The sequence below is a fragment of the Balaenoptera musculus genome, chromosome 13 (genome assembly GCF_009873245.2).
Source record: "Balaenoptera musculus isolate JJ_BM4_2016_0621 chromosome 13, mBalMus1.pri.v3, whole genome shotgun sequence".
Taxonomy (NCBI): domain Eukaryota; kingdom Metazoa; phylum Chordata; class Mammalia; order Artiodactyla; family Balaenopteridae; genus Balaenoptera; species Balaenoptera musculus.
Window position 1 is genome coordinate 44,711,697 of NC_045797.1, and position 26,334 is coordinate 44,738,030.

Sequence of the window (26,334 nt, forward strand, 5' to 3'; positions counted from 1 at the left end):
CTGGTATACAGAGAAACTAGTGATTTCTCATATTGTAATCAGATGGCTTACTGAACTTCCTTGGTGATATAATAGTTTCTCTTTTCTTTTCTTTGTGGTTGCCTAGGTAAACCACCCCATGTATTTTTCCAGAATTTATTCTGTTAGTCAATTTTTAACACAGTGGATAATTTCAAATTGCTCTGTATTTTAGCCTCTCTAGCCACATGTTGGCTACTTACATGCCTTTCAGAGAATTGCTACAGTAACTATGCAGAGAAAGATTGAATCATGAACTCTGTGCGCCCAACACGATCATAATACACTAATACACGCTCTTAACTCCAGCATATTTTACCTATCAGTTTCATAGACTCAATAAATATTGAATGGATGGTTGGATGGATGGGTGAATTATATTTTCTCAAACAAGACTCAAGCCCATTATTTCTGCTGTAAATCTGAGTCTGCTTTGTGTGCATATATCTTTCAGGTATTTTTATTTAAGCAACATGATCCGCTGGTAGGCTTTAAAAAACAATAAGAAGGTTCAATGAATAAAAATGAAAGAATGAGAATGTAAACTGGAAAATTCTATTGACAGAAGTCATGTTACTTGACAACCACGTTCTCCCTTCACTCTAATATAAATGCCTTATGTAGAAATTTTGAAAATAAAACTAATTTTTGTAAGGTTTAATTCTCTTACCAAAATCATGTTGCCGTTAACAATTATAAAGAAATAACAGAAACAGGAATTCCATTATGGATACATTTCTTACATGGTTGATGAGAACTGTACACAGTTGTGAGAACAATTTTTTATGGAATGGCAAAGGACAATGATCTTGCACATATTACTTTTAAGTATTCTTCAGGCCATCTTTGAATTAAAAAGAAATGAATAAAACACAGTGCTGATAAATGTTAAGTGACCAAGGAAAAAATCTCTTCATTTAATAAATTAATTGTGCTGTGTTTTTCTGTTCCTGTTCAGAGACTCAGCAACTATTGGTCCCCTCAGGGTTTCCACAGCATTGTCTCTAATTCGTGGGTGCAGATGGCACTCATTTAGCTGTCAAGTACAGTAAGTGCCACACATTTATGGCCTTCGCAGCCAGCAAAGAGGCCAGCTGTGGCCTTCTAAAATGCACTGAGGTTTTTGCCCTCTCAGAGACCTTACTTTGACTGCCCCTATCTAAAAAGGGCCCCACTCCCATGCTATTGTGTATATCATGGGAATTGCCACATTCTATAATTGCTATGTTTATATGATTGTTTATGTATTCACTACGTGCCTCCTCCACATTAGAATGCAAATTCTAAGAAGGCAGGGTCAGAGTCTTACTATTGTATCCACAACATCTAGCATGATGCCCAGTGATAATGGGCACTCAATACATATTTACTGAATGAATGGAGTCTTTGTCATCTGCCTGCCCTCCTCAGGTCTATAGCTTCCATGCATGAGAGGAAGGGGCATTTCTAGGGTCTACACAGTCCACACACAGAAAGGAACCCTGAGCACGACCTGTTAACTCTTTGATTTTTACCTCACACAAAACAAAACCCTCCTGTTTTTTTTCCCCCCACTCTTTGAAAGGTAAAGAAATGGTTGCTCTTATTACAGAAAATAAGTAAATATTTTGCTGATGGAAGTCCCCTATGAAATAACTCAAATAATGACAATATTCAGTCTCTTAAAGAAAGTTAGAAGCCTATGGATCGACCTAATAAGCTGAATATAAGCCTGTGGTTCATGGGAATCTGTCCATGTATCAATATTTTTGCCAGCCCCCAGATTTTACTGCATTTCTTGTGATTGTGCGTTTACTCACTACATAAATAAACATAGTAACCAACTTCACTCAGTTCAGGGTGACTATCCCAACACCACGAGAGGGCCAAGTCCATCCTGCAAACCCAGTCACCTGCTATGCCGCCGCCTTGGTCAAATTCAGCGTACAATTGGTTGTATATGCTCATACATGTTGTGATTATCCAATAAAAATCCTTAGACATTTTTCTTAGTATCCCAAAGATGTACAGACACCTACTATTTATTGTATTTGCTGTATTAATTCAGGATTTTTAAGCTCCTTTTTAAAGAAAAGAAACCTTTCTTCCAACATAATCTTGCACAAAAGCTTACTGCTTATAGCAGGAGTGAAGTGCTTCTCTGAACAAGGGAATGGCTGGGGCCTGGGGGTGCAGAATCTTCCCCCCAGGCCTTTCTCTCTGCCAGCTGCACCTCGAGAACCACTGGGGAATCCCAAGGGCTCTGAAGAGCACAGTTTGAAAACTTCCCTATTAGCCTATCACTGACCAAGGATACAGAGGAATGGAATGGTTGGAGGATCCATCACAGGTAGAGGTGGAAATCAACATAAGGCCATCTTTTCTATAACTCAAGTCAGCATTTCCTACAAAATGTAGTAAGCTCCTGGAGTAGTAAAAAAAAAAAAAAAAATCCCATTTAACTAATATCCTTCTCCGAAACAAAGAGGTGAAATTAAAGCATTAGAAAGCCAATACTATTAATAATTCATAGCAGTTCTATTTCCTGGGACTAAAGTGGGGCAGCATAATCCTTTCACATAGCTCTGTAGCACCAGTATAAAATGCAGACCACAGCAAGAAAGCAGACAGTAGGAAAAGACAGCTAATGAATTAAAAGCTAACGTGATGCATGTTGGAAAATATTGAGTTGTCTGCTCATTTCAAGCTTTCAAATTAGCATTAATAATGAAAGGATAGCATATAATATTTTTGCTGTTCTCCTTTCTTTAGCAAGTTTCCTTATTTAGTTACATGTGGACAAATAATATCATATACTTCTTTATTATCAATACAAGCATTTTGAATGTATTTTGATATAATGTCTAAAGTTTCTGTTAGATATGTAGCCCATGATTAGTGAAGAGTTCAGTGATTATAAAGGGAATCCTAGGATATCCATAATTAAGCTGAGACCAGATTCCTCATCTTTAAAACAGGATAATAATACTCACTTCACTGAGTTATTGAAAGGATTAAAGAGAACGTATATAAATTGCCTAATGCGATGTCTGACACCCAGCAGGCCCTTAAAAGCAGTTATTATAGCATAATTGTTCTCTACCTTTGCCAAAGATGATGGACAGCCTGCTTAGCAAGCCCTGTGAGCCTCCAAGTCACACACTTCAATGCAATTCCACTAGTAAAACCTCTTGTTCTTGGTGGAGTTGCTTCTCAGCTGCAGTGGGAAATAGCATGTCACTCAACCTCCTCATCTGGGGGAGAGTCTGGAAGAACTACCCAGGCATGAGCTATGTCTGAGATTCTGAGAACCAGCCAATCTGAATCAAGGGCCTGGATGCAGAGAAGGCAGAAGAAGTGAAGGCATGATTGAAACCTCTAGCTTCTCTGCCACACCACCGTTTCCAGGTCAACAAAGTGACAGATATGCTCTTCTGTTTCATCTTGTAGAAAGAAAATAAATGCTGGCAGCACAGTGGTAATGGAGTGGACTTTCGGGTCATTCTGCTTGGATGTGAATCCAGTTACCACTTCTTAACTGGTCATCTTGGGCAACTTTCTTAAACTCTCAGTGCCTCATCTGTAAAAAAGGAGAGTATATAGCCTACCCCAGAGAGCTGTTATGAAGATTAAACGAGAGAATCTGTGTAAAGCATTTTACACAATATCTAGAGAATAGTAAACACTCAATAATTTTTAGCTATTGCATCAGACAGGGTACAGTAGCAGGTAATGAAAACCACCTTAGCTATTTTACAATGGAATTTAATATAGCGAAGTAGGTCCTTACAAAATCACTGGAAGGGCTGGAAGAACAGATTTGGATGGCCCTGTTGGAGCAACTCTGTAGAATTGGCTGCTAAAGTATAAAATGTTAAAACTGTGATTCTCATGCAAATACAATATGACATGTGTCAAAGATTTCTATTCAACACATTAATTAATGAGGGAACCTGGAAGATGTTACGTCTGGTTCAAAGGAGAATTTAGGCACACACACGTATATATTCATGCATACAATCAGGAATGCTGAACTCAACTTGCTAATAGATGCAAAATTGGTTAAAATTCTACAAGGCAGCACTGTCCAACAGCCTTGTAATGTGGGCCTCATGTATAATTAAAAATTTTCTAGGACCCACATTAAAAGTAAAAATAAATAGGTAAATTAATTTAAACAACATATTTTTAGTCCAATATATCCAAAATATTAAGATATAATCTATATAAACAATAAATAAAATGAACACGCTATTTTACACACTTTTATATCGAGTCTTTGAAATCTGTGTGTATCTTACACTTACAACACATCTCAATTCAAACGTGCCATGTTAAAGTGCCCAACAGCCACATGTGGCTAGTGGTTCCTACATTAGTGTACTCCAAGGGCAATGAAAAAGTAATGTTTGGGATTATCTTTTTTTCAGGGCAAAAGCTGATTGTATATCTATCAGAGAAAAACTAATTTGCTTTGCTATGGACAAGAAGTGTTTGCATTTCTGTAGTTTGTTACAAGTAACTTTCTACCTTACAGAGTTGTAAAATAACCTGGTCAACAGAAAATCAATCAAGTGAACATTTGTATAGCACCTGAAAATTCCATAAAGCTCCACTAGACAATACCCAGCACCTTCCCTGAAAGACAGCCCCTAATCTCCATTTCCAAACCGTGGACAATTTTTTTCTTCTGATAGGCCCATTAAGGGAGCTGCTAGAAGTCAGGAGGCTGCCACCAAAATCGCTGCATTTATGAACACACTACCCCAACTGCAGTCCAGGAGTCATGAAGGCCCTACCAGAATTGTTGGCTCCAGAGCCTTGTAATGTTTGCTAGATCCTCACCTGCTAAATGGATGACTCAGATCCCACTGCTTCTCTCCCCACCCAATTCAGTTCCAAATTCAAATTTCACACGAGGACTTCTGATTGATGAAACCAAAATCACATTTGAAACTCTAGCTTCAAGGGAGTCTGAGAAACATAGCTCCTAGCTCTCCAGAGTCTGCAGTAAAGGAAAGGCACCAGAAGGCATTTGGAACAGAGGTTGAGCAAGGCAACATACCATGTCTACCACTGCTATTTGGTTAACAAGAACTTCGTGAAACTCTACACTATGGGATACAAAAGATGAGAAATATTATTTTTGCTGGTCTGTATGACAGCAATACTTTCGTGAACTCTCTCAGATCTGGAGTTCTTTTCAGCACTAGAACAGAATCCCAAGGAACACCAACATTGAAGGGTCAGGTGGAAAAGAGAAGTAGATGGAGGAGGGGTAGAAGGAATGACCAGAGAAGAGGGAAATAACCACGAAGCGTGGTGTTAGTGTTAGGGAACTGTTGACGGAAACGGTCCGCCTTGGCCAGGCACAATGATAACCACTTGCATGAGTTGTCTCACAACAGGAGGTCCTGATAAGGAATGTGGTGCTGTCACCAAAAACTAACTGGGAGAATCTGGGAGGGGACAAAAGGAGGGAGGAGACGCCAGCCAATAATATATCCTACCAACCACCCAGAATCCTTCTCGCTGGAACCCATCTTGTCTGAGAGATGCGCACGCCACCAGGAAGGACCCTGAGTCAGACCAATTATGAGCCAAGCAAGATGATTGGCCAGAGACAACTGGGAAACTAACCCCATTACCATAAAACCTGAGACTGTGAGCCACGTGGCAGAGCAGTTCTCCTGGGTTCCCTTAGGCTGCTGCTCTCTGCCCAGGTGCCCCTTGCCAATAAAGTCTCTTGCTTTGTCAGCACGTGTGTCTCCTCAGACAATTCATTTCCCAGTGTTAGACAAGGGCCCACTCTTGGACCCTGAAAGGGATTCCCCTTCCTGCAACATTAGGAAAACTAAGTACAAAGAATATTTTTAAGAAGGAGAGAGACGTCAACTTCCAAATGCTCCTGAGACCCAAATAAAAGATGAACTGAAGGATACTTTGGAGACCTTTGCAAGATCAGATTCAGTGACGTGGTGGGGGGTAGAATCCGGATTAGAATGGTTTTAGGAGTGAGGGGGAAGTGAAGAAATGAAGACAGCAAGAACAGATCAATCTCTTGAGCTGTCTGACTGTGGAGGAGAGGAGAGACACAGCAGCTTTACACAACTTTAAGGTTCTGTTTTTGGCATGCCAAGCCTGCCTCTGCTCTGAATTCAATGCCTTCCAGTATTTACAAGCGCCTTGCCTCAGAAGAACAATAGTCAAGGAGGATTGCTTTAAGGACACACGGTCTAGGATGTTTTCTGTTCCCGATATGTTAAAATCTACTCCTACATGGAGCCAAATGAGAAGGGAGTTGGCCAGACTCGCCTGTATTTTCACCCCTCACCCTGACCTCTCTCTCCACCTCCCCCAAAATGCTCATAAGCAAATTGAATTGTTGGGGTGATGCCATTAGCTGACAAAGGGCTACTAGATAGTTTAGAGCCAAATTGTGACCCGCCCAGAGCAGAGGCCATTATTTCAGACATTTTTTAAAGCCTAGTTCCTGGCTCTATTTTATGTCTCCACCCTTGTTTTTTATCCTTTTCCACTTGTAAATGTACGCTCTCTTGTTACGGTTTTACATAGCCTTACAAATCACTTCAGGTCATGTTGGGAACAAAGTGAGGTTTAAACATATAAAGCTGTGAGGATTGTGTTTTGCTTTTTTCTTTTTCTCCTTGATGCTGTTTCCTTGGTTTTTATAAAGGAAATTATTGGACAGGGATATGGAGATTTACTTATAGAGTTTTGTTTTACAACCGACTTTGCTAGATACCTTTTCCATTACAGCGAGACACGCATCGTTCTGAGGTCACAAAAACATGTATCTACAGGGCAGCCGTCTCCGTGGCCGCCGTCCTGACCCGGGCCTTGAACAACCGGACAGAGAACTCTCAGCCGCCACCCCCAGGCAAGGGCAGCTTCGGGCTGGATGCTCCGCTGAGCGCGGGGTGGGCGCTGCGGGCACCCACCCGGCTGCAGCCTCCGGCGAGCGTGGTGCTGATGGAGCGCCGCGGGCAGCGCTTTGCTGCGGCTGCTGGAGGAGCGGGGGCCTCGGCTCTCCCAGGCCCGCCAGCCCAGAGGTGCCTGCACTGACTTTAAAGACGAACTCACAAAGCGTCTCCCTGACAGTCACTTTGAAATAATTTGTGCGGAATTGGATCAAAAGAATAGTTCGAAGGTAGAATGGAGAGGCAGCTAATGACCCAAGTACCACTGATCAAGCAGGAGATTTGATAGGTGGAAAATCAGAAAAATTAAATGTTAATGGAAGACCGTTGGGCTGCGTTTTAAAGGGACCGTCTGTGACAGAGCTTACTGCACTTAGATGTTAACCCTGAAGATGGGGGCTTTCAGAATACCTTTAAATATCTAACAGGAAATCAAAATAGTGAAACTCTTCTTTGTGGAGATGTCTCAGGGAAATGGCTTATCTTTTTGAACTTCCCAGGGTTTAAAAAAAAAATTATTTTTACATTCTCGTTTTCCCCTAGGAGGGTGTTTTATCTTTAAATGTAAGCATGTGACTCAGTTCATAGAGAGGTTCATGATAGGAGGTAAGAAGGCCATTTCAGCTCATAAGCGGTGTCGCCCTGATAACAAATTTAAATAGTATATGCTTGTAGGATGACTTAAAGCTGTTTTATTTTTCATAAAAAAATCTAATTTATTAACAGCTGGATTAATCTTAGACAAATAAAAGGACATCATCTGTATATCCAAGTTACCTATCTAGTGGGAGGTGACAAAGTGAAAGAGGGAAGGATAAGAGGCTAAAAGGGAGAAGAAAGAAAAGGATTTAATGGAAGACGTTGACAGATGTAATGATTCCCCCTCTTCTAAGGTAAAATTCTACATAATTTTAATATTGCATTTTAAAATTGCTTGATTTCTCTGAAGTGATTAATAAAATGATTAAAGAATGTGTAGTACTAGAATCAGAATGCAGTTTAATTAATTACATCTCCCTCTTTTGAATTGAAAGCTACTTATATAGTAAACGGCTGTCATATTTAGTTTTCCAAATGACTTGCAGATGAGGCCATTCAAACTAGGCATGTAAATCTAAACTCACCAGAGTGGTATGTTTACATTTGAATAGAATTAAAAGTCTGAGGTCTCAGAAGTTATAACTATGAAGCTAAAGCCAGAAGATGGGTCCTGCTGTGGAAGAAACCAGACTCCCTGACACTGGGTCTAGAAAGTACTATTTGATCTGGCAGTCATCCAGATGAGGACTTATGTTTGGGAGCCTCTTCTAATCACACACCATTTCCTGCTGTAGCTAAACTTACATCAAAGAAAGAAAGAAACTAGCTAGCAGCTTCCTATAGAATCCTATGAGGCATCATTACATTGGTGGAGATGCCAGTGGTCTTCAGTGGTCTAGGAAATTGATATTAAAAGCTTTCTCTGAAATGATCAAGTTCAGGGGAACAAATGCATACTAACCAAATTCATAGGAGATCAATTTATAAAAATACAATACCATGTATTCATTTATATTGGGTGCTCTATTTGTCAAATATATCATCCATCTATACAAGAATTTTCCAATTGGGGAAGCACGCTAATGAGACAGAATTACAATAGATTGTTCTTTCTCCAGTTTAGGCATATTTTGGCCTAGAAAATATATAATGATAAAACCTTCTTCCCTAGAAAACACTGAAATGGTTGTATCGATCACCTTGAAAAAACTCTACACCACCCACCATTTTTCACTTACCACATCACTGCCTCACACAGGTTAATGAGGCTGTGGTTTTCTTTACAGTTACTTTGTTCCTGTCCTGAGGATACTCTCTGATTATACTGAAACATATTCCAGTACGTCCTTGTTTTTAGGGCAGAGACAAGGAAAAACCTATCACTTATTATATCATGTATACAAACCCCATCTTAAAGCAGTTTGCTTTGAAAGAGGTGATTTTACTTGTTTCAAGTTTAGAAGGCAACATTTCTGATATTTTCCCCTAGATTTAGGAAAGGTAAAGGAAATGAAGGCTGTTCTACCCAGTGGCTACTGGAGTAGTAGGTGACTGCAAGAATGCCCCTCGCCACAGAGAGAATTAGCTAGAATGGGAATGTGCTAAAGGATCATAATGTTCTCCATGGCGATCAAGCAATAATAATCTCATGGCAACATATAGCCGATGCTCCAATTAGGGAATGTTCCCATTACTGTGGTTGCTACCCTCAAACCTAGAGACTTAATATTTATCCTGCTTACAAGTCTACAATGTGGACAGAGCTTAGCGGGGAGAACTCACCCCTGCCGTGCATGCTGTATATTCTAACCTAGTCTTGGAAGACTCTCAGGGTCAGGTCCACTGCATTCTATCTGTTAAAAGCCAGTCACTAAAACTGGTCCCTATTCAGGGGGATGGGAATTAGACCCCACTTTTAGTGAGAGGAGTGTCAAAGAATTTGTGGACTTGTTTTAAAATCACCACAATATATAGTTGAAAAATTATAGGAGAATATACCATTTATTTATTTACACATTCATTCAACAAATAGTTATTGACTGTTACCATACACTAAGTAAGCATTGCTTTTTAACCTTTTAAAAAAGATTTTAGATATTCTAGCTCAAGACGTCTCCCATTTGTACATGATTTTATGTATTGAGAAGGTTTTTGTTTTATTTTAGGCCCATCATATAAAAGTACTCAAATCAGCATAAAATATCAGATGATGACAAGTCGTCCATTTGGAGAGGAGTATAATCTGAACAGCACAAATGGGTTTTTATTAGAACTCATTAAAAGCCTGAGATAATGGAAGTATAAATCCTCATTTGATACACATATTCTGGAATAGGTAGTTGTTGAACAAATTTGTGTAAAAGCAAATCATCTTTCCTACCAGCTTTATACTTTTAGTGACTGACATATAAGAAAAGTTTTCCTTTACTTCCAAAATATTTCCAGTTGCCAGTATGTGAGAGGATTGATCGGATAAACAAAAGGTTATCAGACACCTCCAAATCACTAAATCCAAAGCATCATATATTTTTTTCCCTCAAAATATTTTTACTTGGCATTTCTCCTCTCCACCTAGGCTTCTAGGACACCAACTTTTGTCTTCCTCCTACGTCTCCAGGGGTTCCTTCTCAGTGGGAGTTCCTCTTACTGTGTTCAGTCCTTACTTTGGTGATCTCTGGGTTTCTGCTCCTAATCCCTTCCTCTCTTAATCTCTATCTACTCTTTGAATGATTTCATCTAAACCTAGACTTAGCATGAAAGTTCCAGATTCATATAATCCACTGTCCACTGAATCTCCCCACTTGATTGTACCGTATCTACCTCCACCCACACCCTATACCCCCTTCCCACTCACACCTCCCTCATCCAATGTGCTCTTCCTCCTGCATTCTGAAATTTGATATCTAGAGAGTCTCTGACGCTCAACATCCATGCACAGTCCATCAACCATAATGTCCCATTGATTCTAAACATCTTTCATCTCTTTTGCATCCTCATTGTCCTTGATTTACATCAGGCTCTTGTCCGTTTGCCAGGAATATAGGTCAAGACCGGCTCTGAGGCCATTACTTAGCAAATACAATGAAAATATTTGAGACTTCTGCCTTCTATCCATAGTATTTGGCTCTGGACATCTCCTACTGATGGATCTCAGTGGGGGTTGTTGGTCAGGAATAGAAAATTATAAATCACAATGTTTGCATTTTATCTTCACAGTAGTTGAACTTTACCTTAAAATAGCCACAGAAGAAGATGAAGTGGCAAATACAAACCACTGAGCACATAGTTATTAGATATCTATTCTGTAATCTGGGTTACGAAGACAAATATGGCATGGTCCCTGCCTCCAATGAACTCAGAGTTTAGTGGGAAAAGCAAATGATTACAATTCAGCATGATAAATGCAATGATTAAGGAATGTGTGAGGTATTGTATGAGTAGAGGAGGGCGTTTTCATTGTCTTCATTGAGTAAGCCTGAAAGGCAGTGGAGAAGGGAGTGACACCCTGTCTAAGAAGGTAGAGTAGGGCTTCCAGAAGATGTAAAAATGCTCTCTATCTTACCAAAATCTTAAGAGATGATAGCTCTGGATCCTGACATTGGAGATTTGGGGAATTCTGCCAGCTGTTTTCTCAAGTTACCTACTTGATTCCCAATCTCCATGTCTCTAAAATGAAAAGTTTGGTTTAAATAAGAGGTTGGCAATTTTTTTCTATAAAGGGCCAGATAATAAATATTTCAGGCTTTGTGGTCAGTATAGTCTGTCACAACTATTCAGCTCTGCTGTTGTAGTGCAAAAGCAGCCACAGGCAATATGTAAACAGATGGACCTGGCTGTATTACAATACAACTCTAATTACAAAAACAGGCAGTGGGCTGTATTTGGCCCTTGGGATGTAGTTTGCCAAAGCCTGGTCTAAATGATCTCCAAGATGCCTTCCAGATTTACCAATCCATTGGTTTATGAAAAAGCAGTTCTCAAATACTTGATATACTTTATGTTGGTTTTTAGTTTACTCTTGTTGTGGCTGGTTAGCTCAGTAAATGAGAACATGGAATTTAAAATGATAAGATTTGGGGTTTGATTCACTCTGGGTCAGTTAGCTTCTCTGTTCCATGACCACAAACCACACCACAGACTTCAACAAATCCATGCTCCTGCTTGGAGCCAGGTAAAGCTGTGTGACTGGACAAATGTCATCTTTTCCTGCTTCTAACAATACAACCCCTGCACTTGCTCCCCTAATCATGCTGCAGCAGCATCCTCTTTACATATGTTCCAACATCACTGAGTTCATTTCAAAAGAGCAAGGTATGGCACTTCCCTGGTGGTGCAGTGGTTGAGAATCCGCCTGCCAATGCAGGGGACACAGGTTCGATCCCTGGTCCAGGAAGATCCCACATGCCGTGGAGCAACTAAGCCCGTGCGCCACAACTACTGAGCCTGTGCTCTAGAGCCCACGAGCCACAACTACTGAGCCCATGTGCCACAACTACTGAAGCCCACGCGCCACAAATTCTGAGCCCGCATGGCACAACTACTGAAGCCCGTGCGCCTAGAGCCCATGCTCCACAACAAGAGAAGGCACTGCAATGAGAGACCCGCACACCACAACGAAGAGTAGCCCCTGCTCGCCACAACTAGAGAAAGCCCACGTGCAGCAACAAGGACCCAACGCAGCCAAAAAAAAAAAAAAAAAAAGAGCAACTTATTTTTAAGAAAACCTGTCAATATGACAGGAGGCATTGGGGAATCTATAGGTACACAGAAATGTCTCATCACCTTTTAATAAGCCAAATTGGTTTTTATGGCTACTAAGCAAAAGAATGCTACAAAAGCATGCTGCTATGCTTATAAGCTAAAGCAGAATCAGCAAACTATATGACTCGAATGCCAACAGTCCTCCCTGCTTTCTCTGTAGTAGACATTGTTAATCAATCCTAGCACTTTTCCCCACAGATCCTGCATCTGTTCTCATCATTCTTCCAAACACACTGAACCAGGAAGCGACACTGAGTTGACTGGCATTACTGTGTTAGATTAAAGCTATTGTCCTATTGCAACAAAAGTTACTATGCCTTATTTTTCCTATCACTTTCCATCCCTGCCACCGAGTTACTCTTACTTAAAAACATATACCTATAACATTGGATGCAGCAGCTAGAAAATTCAACAGTACAAAAATGAAGATAATGTAAATCTCATATGTAGATAGGAGCATAAATCAGTAAAAAACTTTTATAGAGAAAAACTTGGAACTGTTTTTAAAAGACTTAAAATGTGCATACTAGTTGGATACTTGGGGCTTCATTGTATTATTCTACTTTCAGGTGTGTTTGAAACCTTCTATAATAAAAAGTTTTAAAAGTATACCATGAAGATAAAAATATTAATGGTAGTTGATAAATGACATATTATTATATAAAAGTATAACCTAAATTAAGGGATAATACAGAACTGAAATAACTCAATGTTGCTTTATTGTAGAAAGTTTTGTGCCTATGATTACCTAGCATATAAAATTATAAAGCAAATTTCACTATTGAAACCATTTTACCAATTTCTTAATATGCATACTGAAGGATTTATATGTAAAAGCTTATAAATGCGTGAAATATTTCTGCAAAAATAAATGAAAACTACTAAAAGTAGCTGCCTTCCAGGAGGGAGAAGAATATCTGGAGGAAAGGCAAGGAGGAAGGCTTATTTTTCAATGAATATCCTATTGCTCCTTTTGAATTTTTGTACATCTAGCATGTATTGCCTAATTAGATAAATAAAATGTGATTCAACCTCACACTGGTCAGATTGGCCATCATCAAAAAATCTACAAACAATAAATGCTGGAGAAGGTGTGGAGAAAAGGGAACCCTCCTACAGTGTTGGTGGAAATGTAAATTGGTACAACCATTATGGAGAATAGTATGGAGGTTCCTTAAAAAACTAAATATAGGAACCAAGATGGCGGAGTAGAAGGACGTGCTCTCACTCACTCTTGTGAGAACACCAGAATCACAACTAGCTGCTGGACAATCATCGACAGGAAGACACTGGAACTCACCAAAAAAGATACCCCACATCCAAAGACAAAGAAGAAGCCACAGTGAGATGGTAGGAGGGGCACAATCACAGTAAAATCAAATCCCATAACTGGTGGGTGGGTGACTCAAAGACTGGCGAACACTTATACCACAGAAGTCCACCCACTGTAGTGAAGGTTCTGAGCCCCACGTCAGGCTTCCCAACCTGGGGTCCGGCAACAGGAGGAGGAATTCCTAGAGAATCAGACTTTGAAGCCTAGTGGGAATTGATTGCAGGACTTCGACAGGACTGGGGGAAACAGAGACTCCACTCTTAGAGGGCACACACAAAGTAGTGTGTGCACCGGGACCCAAGGGAAGGAGCAGTGACCCCAGGGGAGACTGAACCAGACCTACTGGCTAGTGTTGGAGGGTCTCCTGCGGAGGCGGGGGGCAGCTGTGGCTCACCATGGGGACAAGGACACTGGCAGCAGAAGTTCTGAGAAGTATTCCTTGGCGTAAGCCCTCCCAGAGTCTGTCATTAGCCCCACCAAAGAGCCCAGGTAGGCTCCAGTTTTGGGTTGCCTCAGGCCAAAAAACCAACAGGGAGGGAACCCAGCCCCACCCATCAACAGTCAAGTGGATTAAAGTTTTACTGAGCTCTGTCCACCAGAGCAACACTCAGCTCTACCCACCACCAGTCCCTCCCATCAAGCTTCTTACATAGCCTCATCCACCAGAGGGCAGACAGCAGAAGCAAGAAGAACTACAATCCTGCAGCCTGTGGAACAAAAACCACATTCACAGAAAGACAAGATGAAAAGGCAGAGGGCTATGTACCAGATGAAGGAACAAGATAGAACCCCAGAAAAACAACTAAATGAAGTGGAGATAGGCAACCTTCCAGAAAAAGAATTCAGAATAATGATAGTGAAGATGATCCAGGACCTCGGAATAAGAATGGAGGCAAAGATGGAGAAGATGCAAGAAATGTTTAACAAAGACCTAGAAGAATTAAAGAACAAACAAACAGAGATGAACAATACAATAACTGAAATGAAAACTACACTAGAAGGAATCAATAGCAGAATAACTGAGGCAGAAGAACGGATAAGTGACCTGGAACACAGAACGGTGGAATTCACTGCTGCAGAACAGACTAAAGAAAAAAGAATGAAAAGAAATGAAGACAGCCTAAGAGACCTCTGGGACAATATTAAATGCAACAACATTCGCATTATAGGGGTCCCAGAAGAAGGAGAGAGAGAGGAAGGACCAGAGAAAATATTTGAAGAGATTATAGTTGAAAACTTCCTTAACATGGGAAAGGAAATAGCCACCCAAGTCCAGGAAGCACAGCAAGTCCCATACAGGATAAACTCAAGGAGAAACATGCCAAGACACATAGTAATCAAATTGGCAAAAATTAAAGGCAAAGAAACATTATTGAAAGCAGCAAGGGAAAAACAAACAAACAAAAAAACATACAAGGGAACTCCCATAAGGTTAACAGCTGATTTCTCCGCAGAAACTCTACAAGCCAGAAGGGAGTGGCATGATATACTTAAAGTGATGAAAGGGAAGAACCTACAACCAAGATTACTCTACCCGGCAAGGATCTCATTCAGATTCGATGGAGAAATCAAAAGCTTTACAGACAAGCAAAAGCTAAGAGAATTCAGCACCACCAAACCAGCTCTACAACAAATGCTAAAGGAACTTCTCTAAGTGGGAAACACAAGAGAAGAAAAGGACCTACAAAAACAAACCCAAAACAATTAACAAAATGGTCATAGGAACATACATATCGATAATTACCTTAAACGTGAATGGATTAAATGCTCCAACCAAAAGACACAGGCTTGTTGAATGGATACAAAAACAAGACCCATATATATGCTGTCTACAGGAGACCCACTTCAGACCTAGGGACACATACAGACTGAAAGTGAGGGGATGGAAAAAGATATTCCATGCAAATGGAAATCTAAACAAAGCTGGAGTAGCTATACTCACATCAGATAAAATAGATTTTAAAATAAAGAATGTTACAAGAGACAAGGAAGGACACTACATAATGATCAAGGGATCAATCCAAGAAGAAGATAAAGCAATTATGAATATATATGCACCCAACATAGGAGTACCTCAATACATAAGGCAACTGCTAACAGCTACAAAAGAGGAAATCGACAGTAACACAATAATACTAGGGGACTGTAACACCTCATTTACACCAATGGACAGATCATCCAAAATGAAAATAAATAAGGAAACAGAAGCTTTAAGTGACACAATAGACCAGATAGATTTAATTGATATTTATAGGACATTCCATCCAAAAACAGCAGATTACACTTTCTTCTCAAGTGCACACAGAACATTCTCCAGGATAGATCACATCTTGGGTCACAAATCAAGCCTCAGTAAATTTAAGAAAATTGAAATCATATCAAGCATCTTTTCTGACCACCACGCTATGAGATTAGAAATGAATTATAGGGAAAAAAAACGTAAAAAACACAAACACATGGAGGCTAAACAATACATTACTAAATAAACAAGAGATCACTGAAGAAATCAAAGAGGAAATCAAAAAATAGCTAGAGACAAATGACAATGAAAACACGATGATCCAAAACCTATGGGATGCAGTGAAAGCAGTTCTAAGAGGGAAGTTTATAGCTATACAAGCCTACCTAAAGAAACAAGAAAAACTCAAGTAAACAATCTAACCTTACACCTAAAGAAACTAGAGAAAGAAGAACAAACAAAACCCAAAGTTAGCAGAAGGAAAGAAATCATAAAGATCAGAGCAGAAATAAAAGAAAAAGAAACAAAGAAAACAATAGCAAAGATCAATAAAACTAAAAGTTGGTTCTTTGAGAAGATAAACAAAATTGAAAAGCCATTAGCCAGACTCATCAAGAAAAAGACGGAGAGGACTCAAATCAATAAAATCAGAAATGAAAAAGGAGAAGTTACAACAGACACTGCAGAAATACAAAGCATCCTAAGAGACTACTACAAGCAACTTTATGCCAATAAAATGGACAACCTGGAAGAAATGGACAAATTTTTAGAAAGGTATAACCTTCCAAGACTGAACCAGGAAGAAACAGAAAATATGAACAGACCAATCACAAGTAATGAAATTGAAACTGTGATTAAAAATCTTCCAACAAGCAAAAGTCCAGGACCAGATGGCTTCACAGGTGAATTCTATCAAACATTTAGAGAAGAGCTAACACCTATCCTTCTCAAACTCTTCCAAAAAATTGCAGAGGAAGGAACACTCCCAAACTCATTCTATGAGGCCACCATCACCCTGATACCAAAACCAAAGATACTACAAAAAAATAAAATTACAGACCAATATCACTGATGAATATAGATGCAAAATCCTCAGCAAAATACTAGCAAACAGAATCCAACAACACATTAAAAGGATCATACACCATGATCAAGTGGGATTTATCCCAGTGATGCAAGGATTCTTCATTATACGCAAATCAATCAATGTGATACACCATATTAACAAACTGAAGAAGAAAAACAATATGATCATCTCAATAGATGCAGAAAAAGCTTTTGACAAAATTCAACACCCATTTATGATAAAAACTCTCCAGAAAGTGGGCATAGAGGGAAACTACCTCAACATAATAAAGGCCGTATATGACAAACCCACAGCAAACATCATTCTCAATGGTGAAAAACTGAAAGCATTTCCTCTAAGATCAGGAACGAGACAAGGATGTCCACTCTCACCACTATTATTCAACATAGTTTTGGAAGTCCTAGCCACGGCAATCAGAGAAGAAAAAGAAAGAAAAGGAATACAAATTGGAAAAGAAGGAGTAAAACTGTTACTGTTTGCAGATGACATGATACTATACACAGAGAATCCTAAAAATGCCGCCAGAAAACTACTAGAGCTAATCAATGAATTTGGTAAAGTTGCAGGATACAAAATTAATGCACAGAAATCTCTTGCATTCCTATACACTAATGATGAAAAATCTGAAAGAGAAATTATGGAAACACTCCCATTTACCATTGCAACAAAAAGAATAAAATACCTAGGAATAAACCTACCTTGGGAGACAAAAGACCTGTATGCAGAAAACTATCAGACATTGATGAAAGAAATTAAAGGTGATACCAACAGATGGAGAGATATACCATGTTCTTGGATTGGAAGAATCAATATTGTGAAACTGACTATACTACCCAAAGCAATCTACAGATTCAGTGCAATCCCTATCAAATTACCAATGGCATTTTTTACGGAACTAGAACAAATCATCTTAAAATTTGTATGGAGATACAAAAGACCCTGAATAGCCAAAGCAGTCTTGAGGGAACAAAACAGAGCTGGAGGAATCAGACTCCCTGACTTCAGACTATACTACAAAGCTACAGTAATCAAGACAATATGGTACTCACACAAAAACAGAAACATAGATCAATGGAACAAGATAGAAAGCCCAGAGATAAACCCATGCACCTATGGTCAACTAATCTATGACAAAGGAGGCAAAGATATACAATGGAGAAAACACAGTCTCTTCAATAAGTGGTGCTGGGAAAACTGGACAGCTACATGTAAAAGAATGAATTGGAACACTCCCTAACACCATACACAAAAATAAACTCAAACTGGATTCAAGACCTAAATGTAAGACCGGACACTATAAAACTCTTAGCGGAAAACATAGGAAGAACACTCTTTGACATAAATCACAGCAAGATCTTTTTTGATACACCTCCTAGAGTAACGGAAATAAAAACAAAAATAAACAAATGGGACCTAATGAAAGTTCAAAGCTTTTGCACAGCAAAGGAAACCATAAACAAGACGAAAAGACAACCTTCAGAATGGGAGAAAATATTTGCAAACGAATCAACGGACAAAGGATTAATCTCCAAAATATATAAACAGCTCATGCAGGTCAGTATTAAAGAAACAAACAACACAATCCAAAAATGGGCAGAAGACCTAAATAGACATTTCTCCAAAGAAGACGTACAGATGGCCAAGAAGCACATGAAAAGCTGCTCAACATCACTAATTATTAGAGAAATGCATATCAAAACTACAATGAGGTATCACCTCACACCGTTTAGAATGGGCATCATCAGAAAATCTACAAACAAAAAATGCTGGAGAGGGTGCGGAGAAAAGGGAACTCTCTTGCACTGTTGGTGGGAATGTAAATTGATACAGCCACTATGGAGAACTGTATGGAGGTTCCTTAAAAAACTAAAAATAGAATTACCATATGATCCAGCAATCCCACTACTGGGCATATACCCAGAGAAAACCATCATTCAAAAAGACACATGCACCCCAATGTTCATTGCTGCACTATTTATAATAGCCAGGTCATGGAAGCAACCTAAATGCCCATCGACAGATGAATGGATAAAGAAGTAGTGGTACATATATACAATGGAATATTACTCAGCCATAAAAAGGAACGAAATTGAGTCATTTGTTGAGACGTGGATGGATCTAGAGACTGTCATACAGAGTGAAGTAAGTCAGAAAAAGAAAAACAAATATCATATATTAACGCATGTATGTGGAATCTAGAAAAATGGTACCGATGAACCAGTTTGCAGGGTAGAAGTTGAGACACAGATGTAGAGGACAAACGTATGGACACCAAGGGGGGAAAACCGCGGTGGGGTGGGGATGGTGGTGTCCTGAATTGGGCAATTTGGATTGACATGTATACACTGATGTGTATATAATTGATGACTATTAAGAACCTGCAATATAAACAAACAAACAAACAAAAGCAACTAATACTAAACTTTCTTTGGGTTATTTGTATGGAAATATGTTAATATAAATGTTTCAGACATTACATGAAATTTCTAAAAATCTTGTATGTTCTGGTATAATGTTAAAAGCCATAATTCTAGTTATTACTTTAAAATGTATATCTCAGAAATAACTAAATTTCCTTGTCAATTGCAAAAACAGAAAACAAAAAACAAAAAACTAAATATAGAAATACCATATGACCCAGCAATACCACTCCTGGGCATATATCCGGAGAAAACCATAATTTGAAAAGATATATGCACTCCAATGTTCATTGCAGCACTATTTACAATAGCCAAGACATGGAAGCAACCTACATGTCCATCAGCAGAGAAATGGATAAAGAAGTAGTGGTACATATATACAATGGAATATTACTCAACCATAAAAAAGAAAGAAATAATGCCATTGCAGCACACGGATGGACCTAGAGATTGTCATACTGAGTGAAGTAAGTCAGACTGAGAAAGACAAATACCATATGACATCACTTACATGTGGAATCTAAAAAAATATGGTACAAATGAACTTATTTACAAAACAGAAATACAGTCACAGGTGTAGAAAACAGACTTATGGTTATGGGGGGAAAGGGGGGGATAAACTTGGAGACTGGGATTGATATATATACACTTCTATATATAAAATAGATTGTAAGGACCTACTGTATAGAACAGGGAACTCTACTCAATTCTCTGTAATAATCTATATGGGAAAAGAATCTTAAAAAGAGTGGATATGTGTATATGTATAACTTATTCACTTTGCTGTAGAGCAGAAACTAACACAACATTGTAAATCAACTATACTACAATAAAAGTTATTTTAAAAAATGTGACTCAGTGATTCTACCCCTCAAAATTTATCCTAAAGTATCATCGAGGATGTACATAAAGATTTTGCCTCAAGGATGTACATTGTATTGTATGTAACAGGAAAATAGTTCAGGCAATTTAAATGTCCAATAATTGGGAATTGGTTAAATAAGTTACTGTATTTCCAGATAAAGGAATGATAGCTGTTAAAATTATGAAGATGAATTTTTACCAAAAAAGACATTTTTAATACGGTATTAAGTTTTTTGGGGACTGCCCTGGTGGCGCAGTGGTTAAGACTCCGCCTGCCAATGCAGGGGACACGGGTTTGAGCCCTGGTCCGGGAAGATCCCACATGCCACGGAGCTACTAAGCCCGTGAGCCACAACTACTGAGCCCACGTGCCACAACTACCAAAGCCTGCATGCCTAGAGCCCGTGTTCCGCAACAAGAGAAGCCACCGCAATGAGAAGCCCATGCACCACAACGAAGAGTAGCCCCTGCTCGCCACAACTAGAGAAAGCCCGTGTGCATCAACACAGACCCAACGCAGCCAAAAATAAATAAATAAATAAGATTAAAAAAAAATACGGTATTAAGTTTTTTAAAAGTTGCAAAACAGGAGATTAACCAAGATGGCGGAGTAGAAGGACGTGCTCTCACTCCCTCTTGCGAGAGCACCAGAATCACCACTGGCTGCTGGACAATCATTGACAGGAAGACTCTGGACTTCACCAAGGAGGATACCCCGCGTCCAAGGACAGAGGAGAAGCCACAGTGAGACGGTAGGAGGGGCGCAATCAGAGTAAAATCAAATCCCATAACTGCTGGGTGGGTGACTCACAGACTGGCGAACACTTATACCACAGAATTCCACCCACTGGAGTGAAGGTTCTGAGCCCCACGTCAGGCTTCCCAACCTGGGGGTCCGGCAACGGGAGGAGGAATTCCTAGAGAATCAGACTTTGAAGCCTAGAGGGAATTGATTGCAGGACTTTGACAGGACTGGGGGAAACAGAGACCCCACTCTTGGAGGGCACACACAAAGTAATGTGTGCATCGGGACCCAGGGGAAGGAGCAGTGACCCTGGGGGAGACTGAACCGGACCTACCTGCCGGTGTTGGGGGGTCTCCTGCAGAGGCGAGTGGTGGCTCTGTTTCACCGTGGGGATAAGGACACTGGCAGCAGAGGCTCTGGGAAGTTCTCCTTGGCGTGAGCCCTCCCAGAGTCTGCCATTGACCCCACCAAAGAGCACCGGTAGGCTCCAGTGTTGGGTTGCCTCAGGCAAAACAACCAACAGGGAGGGAACCCAGCCCCACCCATCAACAGTCAAGTGGATTAAGGTTTTACTGAGCTCTGACCGCCACAGCAACAGGGAGGGAACCCAGCCCCACCCATCAACAGTCAAGTGGATTAAGGTTTTACTGAGCTCTGACCGCCACAGCAACAGTCAGCTCTACCCACCACCAGAGCCTCCCATCAAGCCTCTTAGATAGCCTCAACCACCAGAGGGCAGACAACAGAAGCAAGAAAAACTACGATCCTGCAGCCTGTGGACCAAAAACCACAGTTACAGAAAGATAGAGAAGATGAAAAGGCAGAGGGCTATGCACCAGATGAAGGAACAAGAAAAAACCCCAGAAAAACAACTAAATGAAGTGGAGATAGGCAACCTTCCAGAAAAAGAATTCAGAATAATGATAGTGAAGATGATCCAGGACCTCGGAATAAGAATGGAGGCAAAGATTGAGAAGATGCAAGAAATGATTAACAAAGACCTAGAAGAATTAAAGAACAAACAAACAGAGATCACCAATACAATAACTGAAATGAAAACTACACTAGAAGGAATCAATAGCAGAATAACTGAGGCAGAAGAACGGATAAGTGACCTGGAAGACAGAATGGTGGAATTCACTGCTGCAGAACAGACTAAAGAAAAAAGAATGAAAAGAAATGAAGACAGCCTAAGAGACCTCTGGGACAACATTAAACGCAACAACATTCGCATTATAGGGGTCCCAGAAGGAGAAGAGAGAGAGAAAGGACCAGAGAAAATATTTGAAGAGATTATAGTCGAAAACTTCCCTAACATGGGAAAGGAAATAGCCACCCAAGTCCAGGAAGCGCAGAGAGTCCCATACAGAATAAACCCAAGGAGAAACACGCCGAGACACATAGTAATCAAAGTGGCAAAAATTAAAGACAAAGAAAAATTATTGAAAGCAGCAAGGGAAAAACGACAAATAACATACAAGGGAACTCCCATAAGGTTAACAGTTGATTTCTCAGCAGAAACTCTGCAAGCCAGAAGGGAGTGGCATGATATACTTAAAGTGATGAAAGGGAAGAACCTACAACCAAGATTACTCTACCCGGCAAGGATCTCATTTAGATTTGATGGAGAAATCAAAAGCTTTGCAGACAAGCAAAAGCTAAGAGAATTCAGCACCACCAAACCAGCTCTACAACAAATGCTAAAGGAACTTCTCTAAGTGGGAAACACAAGAGAAGAAAAGGACCTACAAAGACAAACCCAAAACAATTAAGAAAATGGTCATAGGAACATACATATCGGTAATTACCTTAAACGTGAATGGATTAAATGCCCCAACCAAAAGACATAGACTGGCTGAATGGATACAAAAACAAGACCCATATATATGCTGTCTACAAGAGACCCACTTTAGACCTAGGGACACATACAGACTGAAAGTGAGGGGATGGAAAAAGATATTCCATGCAAATGGAAATCAAAAGAAAGCTGGAGTAGCTATACTCATATCAGATAAAATAGACTTTAAAATAAAGAATGTTACAAGAGACAAGGAAGGACACTACATAATGATCCAGGGATCAATCCAAGAAGAAGATATAACAATTATAAATATATATGCACCCAACATAGGAGCACCTCAATACATAAGGCAACTGCTAACAGCTATAAAAGAGGAAATCGACAGTAACACAGTAATAGTGGGGGACTTTAACACCTCACTTACACCAATGGACAGATCATCCAAAATGAAAATAAATAAGGAAACAGAAGCTTTAAATGACACAATAGACCAGATAGATTTAATTGATATATATAGGACATTCCATCCAAAAACAGCAGATTACACGTTCTTCTCAAGTGCGCACGGAACATTCTCCAGGATAGATCACATCTTGGGTCACAAATCAAGCCTCAGTAAATTTAAGAAAATTGAAATCATATCAAGCATCTTTTCTGACCACAACGCTATGAGATTAGAAATGAATTACAGGGAAAAAAACGTAAAAAGGACAAACACATGGAGGCTAAACAATACGTTACTAAATAACCAAGAGATCACTGAAGAAATCAAAGAGGAAATCAAAAAATACCTAGAGACAAATGACAATGAAAACACGACGACCCAAAACCTATGGGATGCAGCAAAAGCAGTTCTAAGAGGGAAGTTTATAGCTATACAAGCCTACCTAAAGAAACAAGAAAAATCTCAAGTAAACAATCTAACCTTACACCTAAAGAAACTAGAGAAAGAAGAACAAACAAAACCCAAAGTTAGCAGAAGGAAAGAAATCATAAAGATCAGAGCAGAAATAAATGAAATAGAAACAAAGAAAACAATAGCAAAGATCAATAAAACTAAAAGTTGGTTCTTTGAGAAGATAAACAAAATTGATAAGCCATTAGCCAGACTCATCAAGAAAAAGAGGGAGAGGACTCAAATCAATAAAATCAGAAATGAAAAAGGAGAAGTTACAACAGACACCACAGAAATACAAAGCATCCTAAGAGACTACTACAAGCAACTTTATGCCAATAAAATGGACAACCTGGAAGAAATGGACAAATTCTTAGAAAGGTATAACCTTCCCAGACTGAATCAAGAAGAAACAGAAAATATGAACAGACCAATCACAAGTAATGAAATTGAAACTGTGATTAAAAATCTTCCAACAAACAAAAGTCCAGGACCAGATGGCTTCACAGGTGAATTCTATCAAACATTTAGAGAAGAGCTAACACCCATCCTTCTCAAACTCTTCCAAAAAATTGCAGAGGAAGGAACACTCCCAAACTCATTCTATGAGGCCACCATCACCCTGATACCAAAACCAGACAAAGACACTACAAAAAAAGAAAATTACAGACCAATATCACTGATGAATATAGATGCAAAAATCCTCAACAAAATACTAGCAAACAGAATCCAGCAACACATTAAAAGGATCATACACCACGATCAAGTGGGATTTATCCCAGGGATGCAAGGATTCTTCAATATACGCAAATCAATCAATGTGATACACCATATTAACAAACTGAAGAATAAAAACCATATGATCATCTCAATAGATGCAGAAAAAGCTTTTGACAAAATTCAACACCCATTTCTGATAAAAACTCTCCAGAAAGTGGGCATAGAGGGAACCTACCTCAACATAATAAAGGCCATATATGACAAACCCACAGCAAACATCATTCTCAATGGTGAAAAACTGAAAGCATTTCCTCTAAGATCAGGAACGAGACAAGGATGTCCACTCTCACCACTATTATTCAACATAGTTCTGGAAGTCCTAGCCACGGCAATCAGAGAAGAAAAAGAAATAAAAGGAATACAAATTGGAAAAGAAGAAGTAAAACTATCACTGTTTGCGGATGACATGATACTATACATAGAGAATCCTAAAACTGCCACCAGAAAACTGCTAGAGCTGATTAATGAATATGGTAAAGTTGCAGGATACAAAATTAATGCACAGAAATCTCTTGCATTCCTATACACTAATGATGAAAAATCTGAAAGAGAAATTATGGAAACACTCCCATTTACCATTGCAACAAAAAGAATAAAATACCTAGGAATAAACCTACCTAGGGAGACGAAAGACCTGTATGCAGAAAACTATAAGACACTGATGAAAGAAATTAAAGATGATACCAACAGATGGAGAGATATACCATGTTCTTGGATTGGAAGAATCAACATTGTGAAAATGAGTATACTACCCAAAGCAATCTACAGATTCAATGCAATCCCTATCAAATTACCAATGGCATTTTTTACGGAGCTAGAACAAATCATCTTAAAATTTGTATGGAGGCACAAAAGACCCCGAATAGCCAAAGCAGTCTTGAGGCAAAAAAATGGAGCTGGAGGAATCAGACTCCCTGACTTCAGACTATACTACAAAGCTACAGTAATCAAGACAGTATGGTACTGGCACAAAAACAGAAACATAGATCAATGGAACAAGATAGAAAGCCCAGAGATTAACCCACGCACCTATGGTCAACTAATCTATGACAAAGGAGGCAAAGATATACAATGGAGAAAAGACAGTCTCTTCAATAAGTGGTGCTGGGAAAACTGGACAGCTACATGTAAAAGAATGAAATTAGAATACTCCCTAACACCATACACAAAAATAAACTCAAAATGGATTAGAGACCTAAATATAAGACTGGACACTATAAAACTCTTAGAGGAAAACATAGGAAGAACACTCTTTGACATAAATCACAGCAAGATCTTTTTTGATCCACCTCCTAGAGTAATGGAAATAAAAACAAAAATAAACAAATGGGACCTAATGAAACTTCAAAGCTTTTGCACAGCAAAGGAAACCATAAACAAGACGAAAAGACAACCCTCAGAATGGGAGAAAATATTTGCAAATGAATCAACGGACAAAGGATTAATCTCCAAAATATATAAACAGCTCATTCAGCTCAATATCAAAGAAACAAACACCCCAATCCAAAAATGGGCAGAAGACCTAAATAGACATTTCTCCAAAGAAGACATACAGATGGCCACGAAGCACATGAAAAGATGCTCAACATCACTAATTATTAGAGAAATCCAAATCAAAACTACAATGAGGTATCACCTCACTCCTGTTAGAATGGGCATCATCAGAAAATCTACAAACAACAAATGCTGGAGAGGGTGTGGAGAAAAGGGAACCCTCTTGCACTGTTGGTGGGAATGTAAATTGATACAGCCACTATGGAGAACAGTATGGAGGTTCCTTAAAAAACTAAAAATAGAATTACCATATGACCCAGCAATCCCACTACTGGGCATATACCCAGAGAAAACCGTAATTCAAAAAGACACATGCACCCGAATGTTCATTGCAGCACTATTTACAATAGCCAGGTCATGGAAGCAACCTAAATGCC

The 26,334-nt window shown here is 39.3% G+C and overlaps 2 protein-coding genes across 2 annotated transcripts in view; one reads left to right on the forward strand and one right to left on the reverse strand.

The window, feature by feature from the left end:
- The window catches only part of ACYP2 (acylphosphatase 2), a 176,420-nt gene that overhangs the window by 7,440 nt on the left and 142,646 nt on the right, over positions 1-26,334 (reverse strand). The gene's annotated exons all lie outside the window — the stretch shown is intronic.
- TSPYL6 (TSPY like 6) overlaps positions 1-26,334 on the forward strand; it is a 47,562-nt gene that overhangs the window by 4,697 nt on the left and 16,531 nt on the right. The window contains 1 exon segment of the mRNA XM_036873732.1: positions 6,778-7,070. Coding sequence (XP_036729627.1) covers positions 6,778-7,070 — 293 coding nt within the window.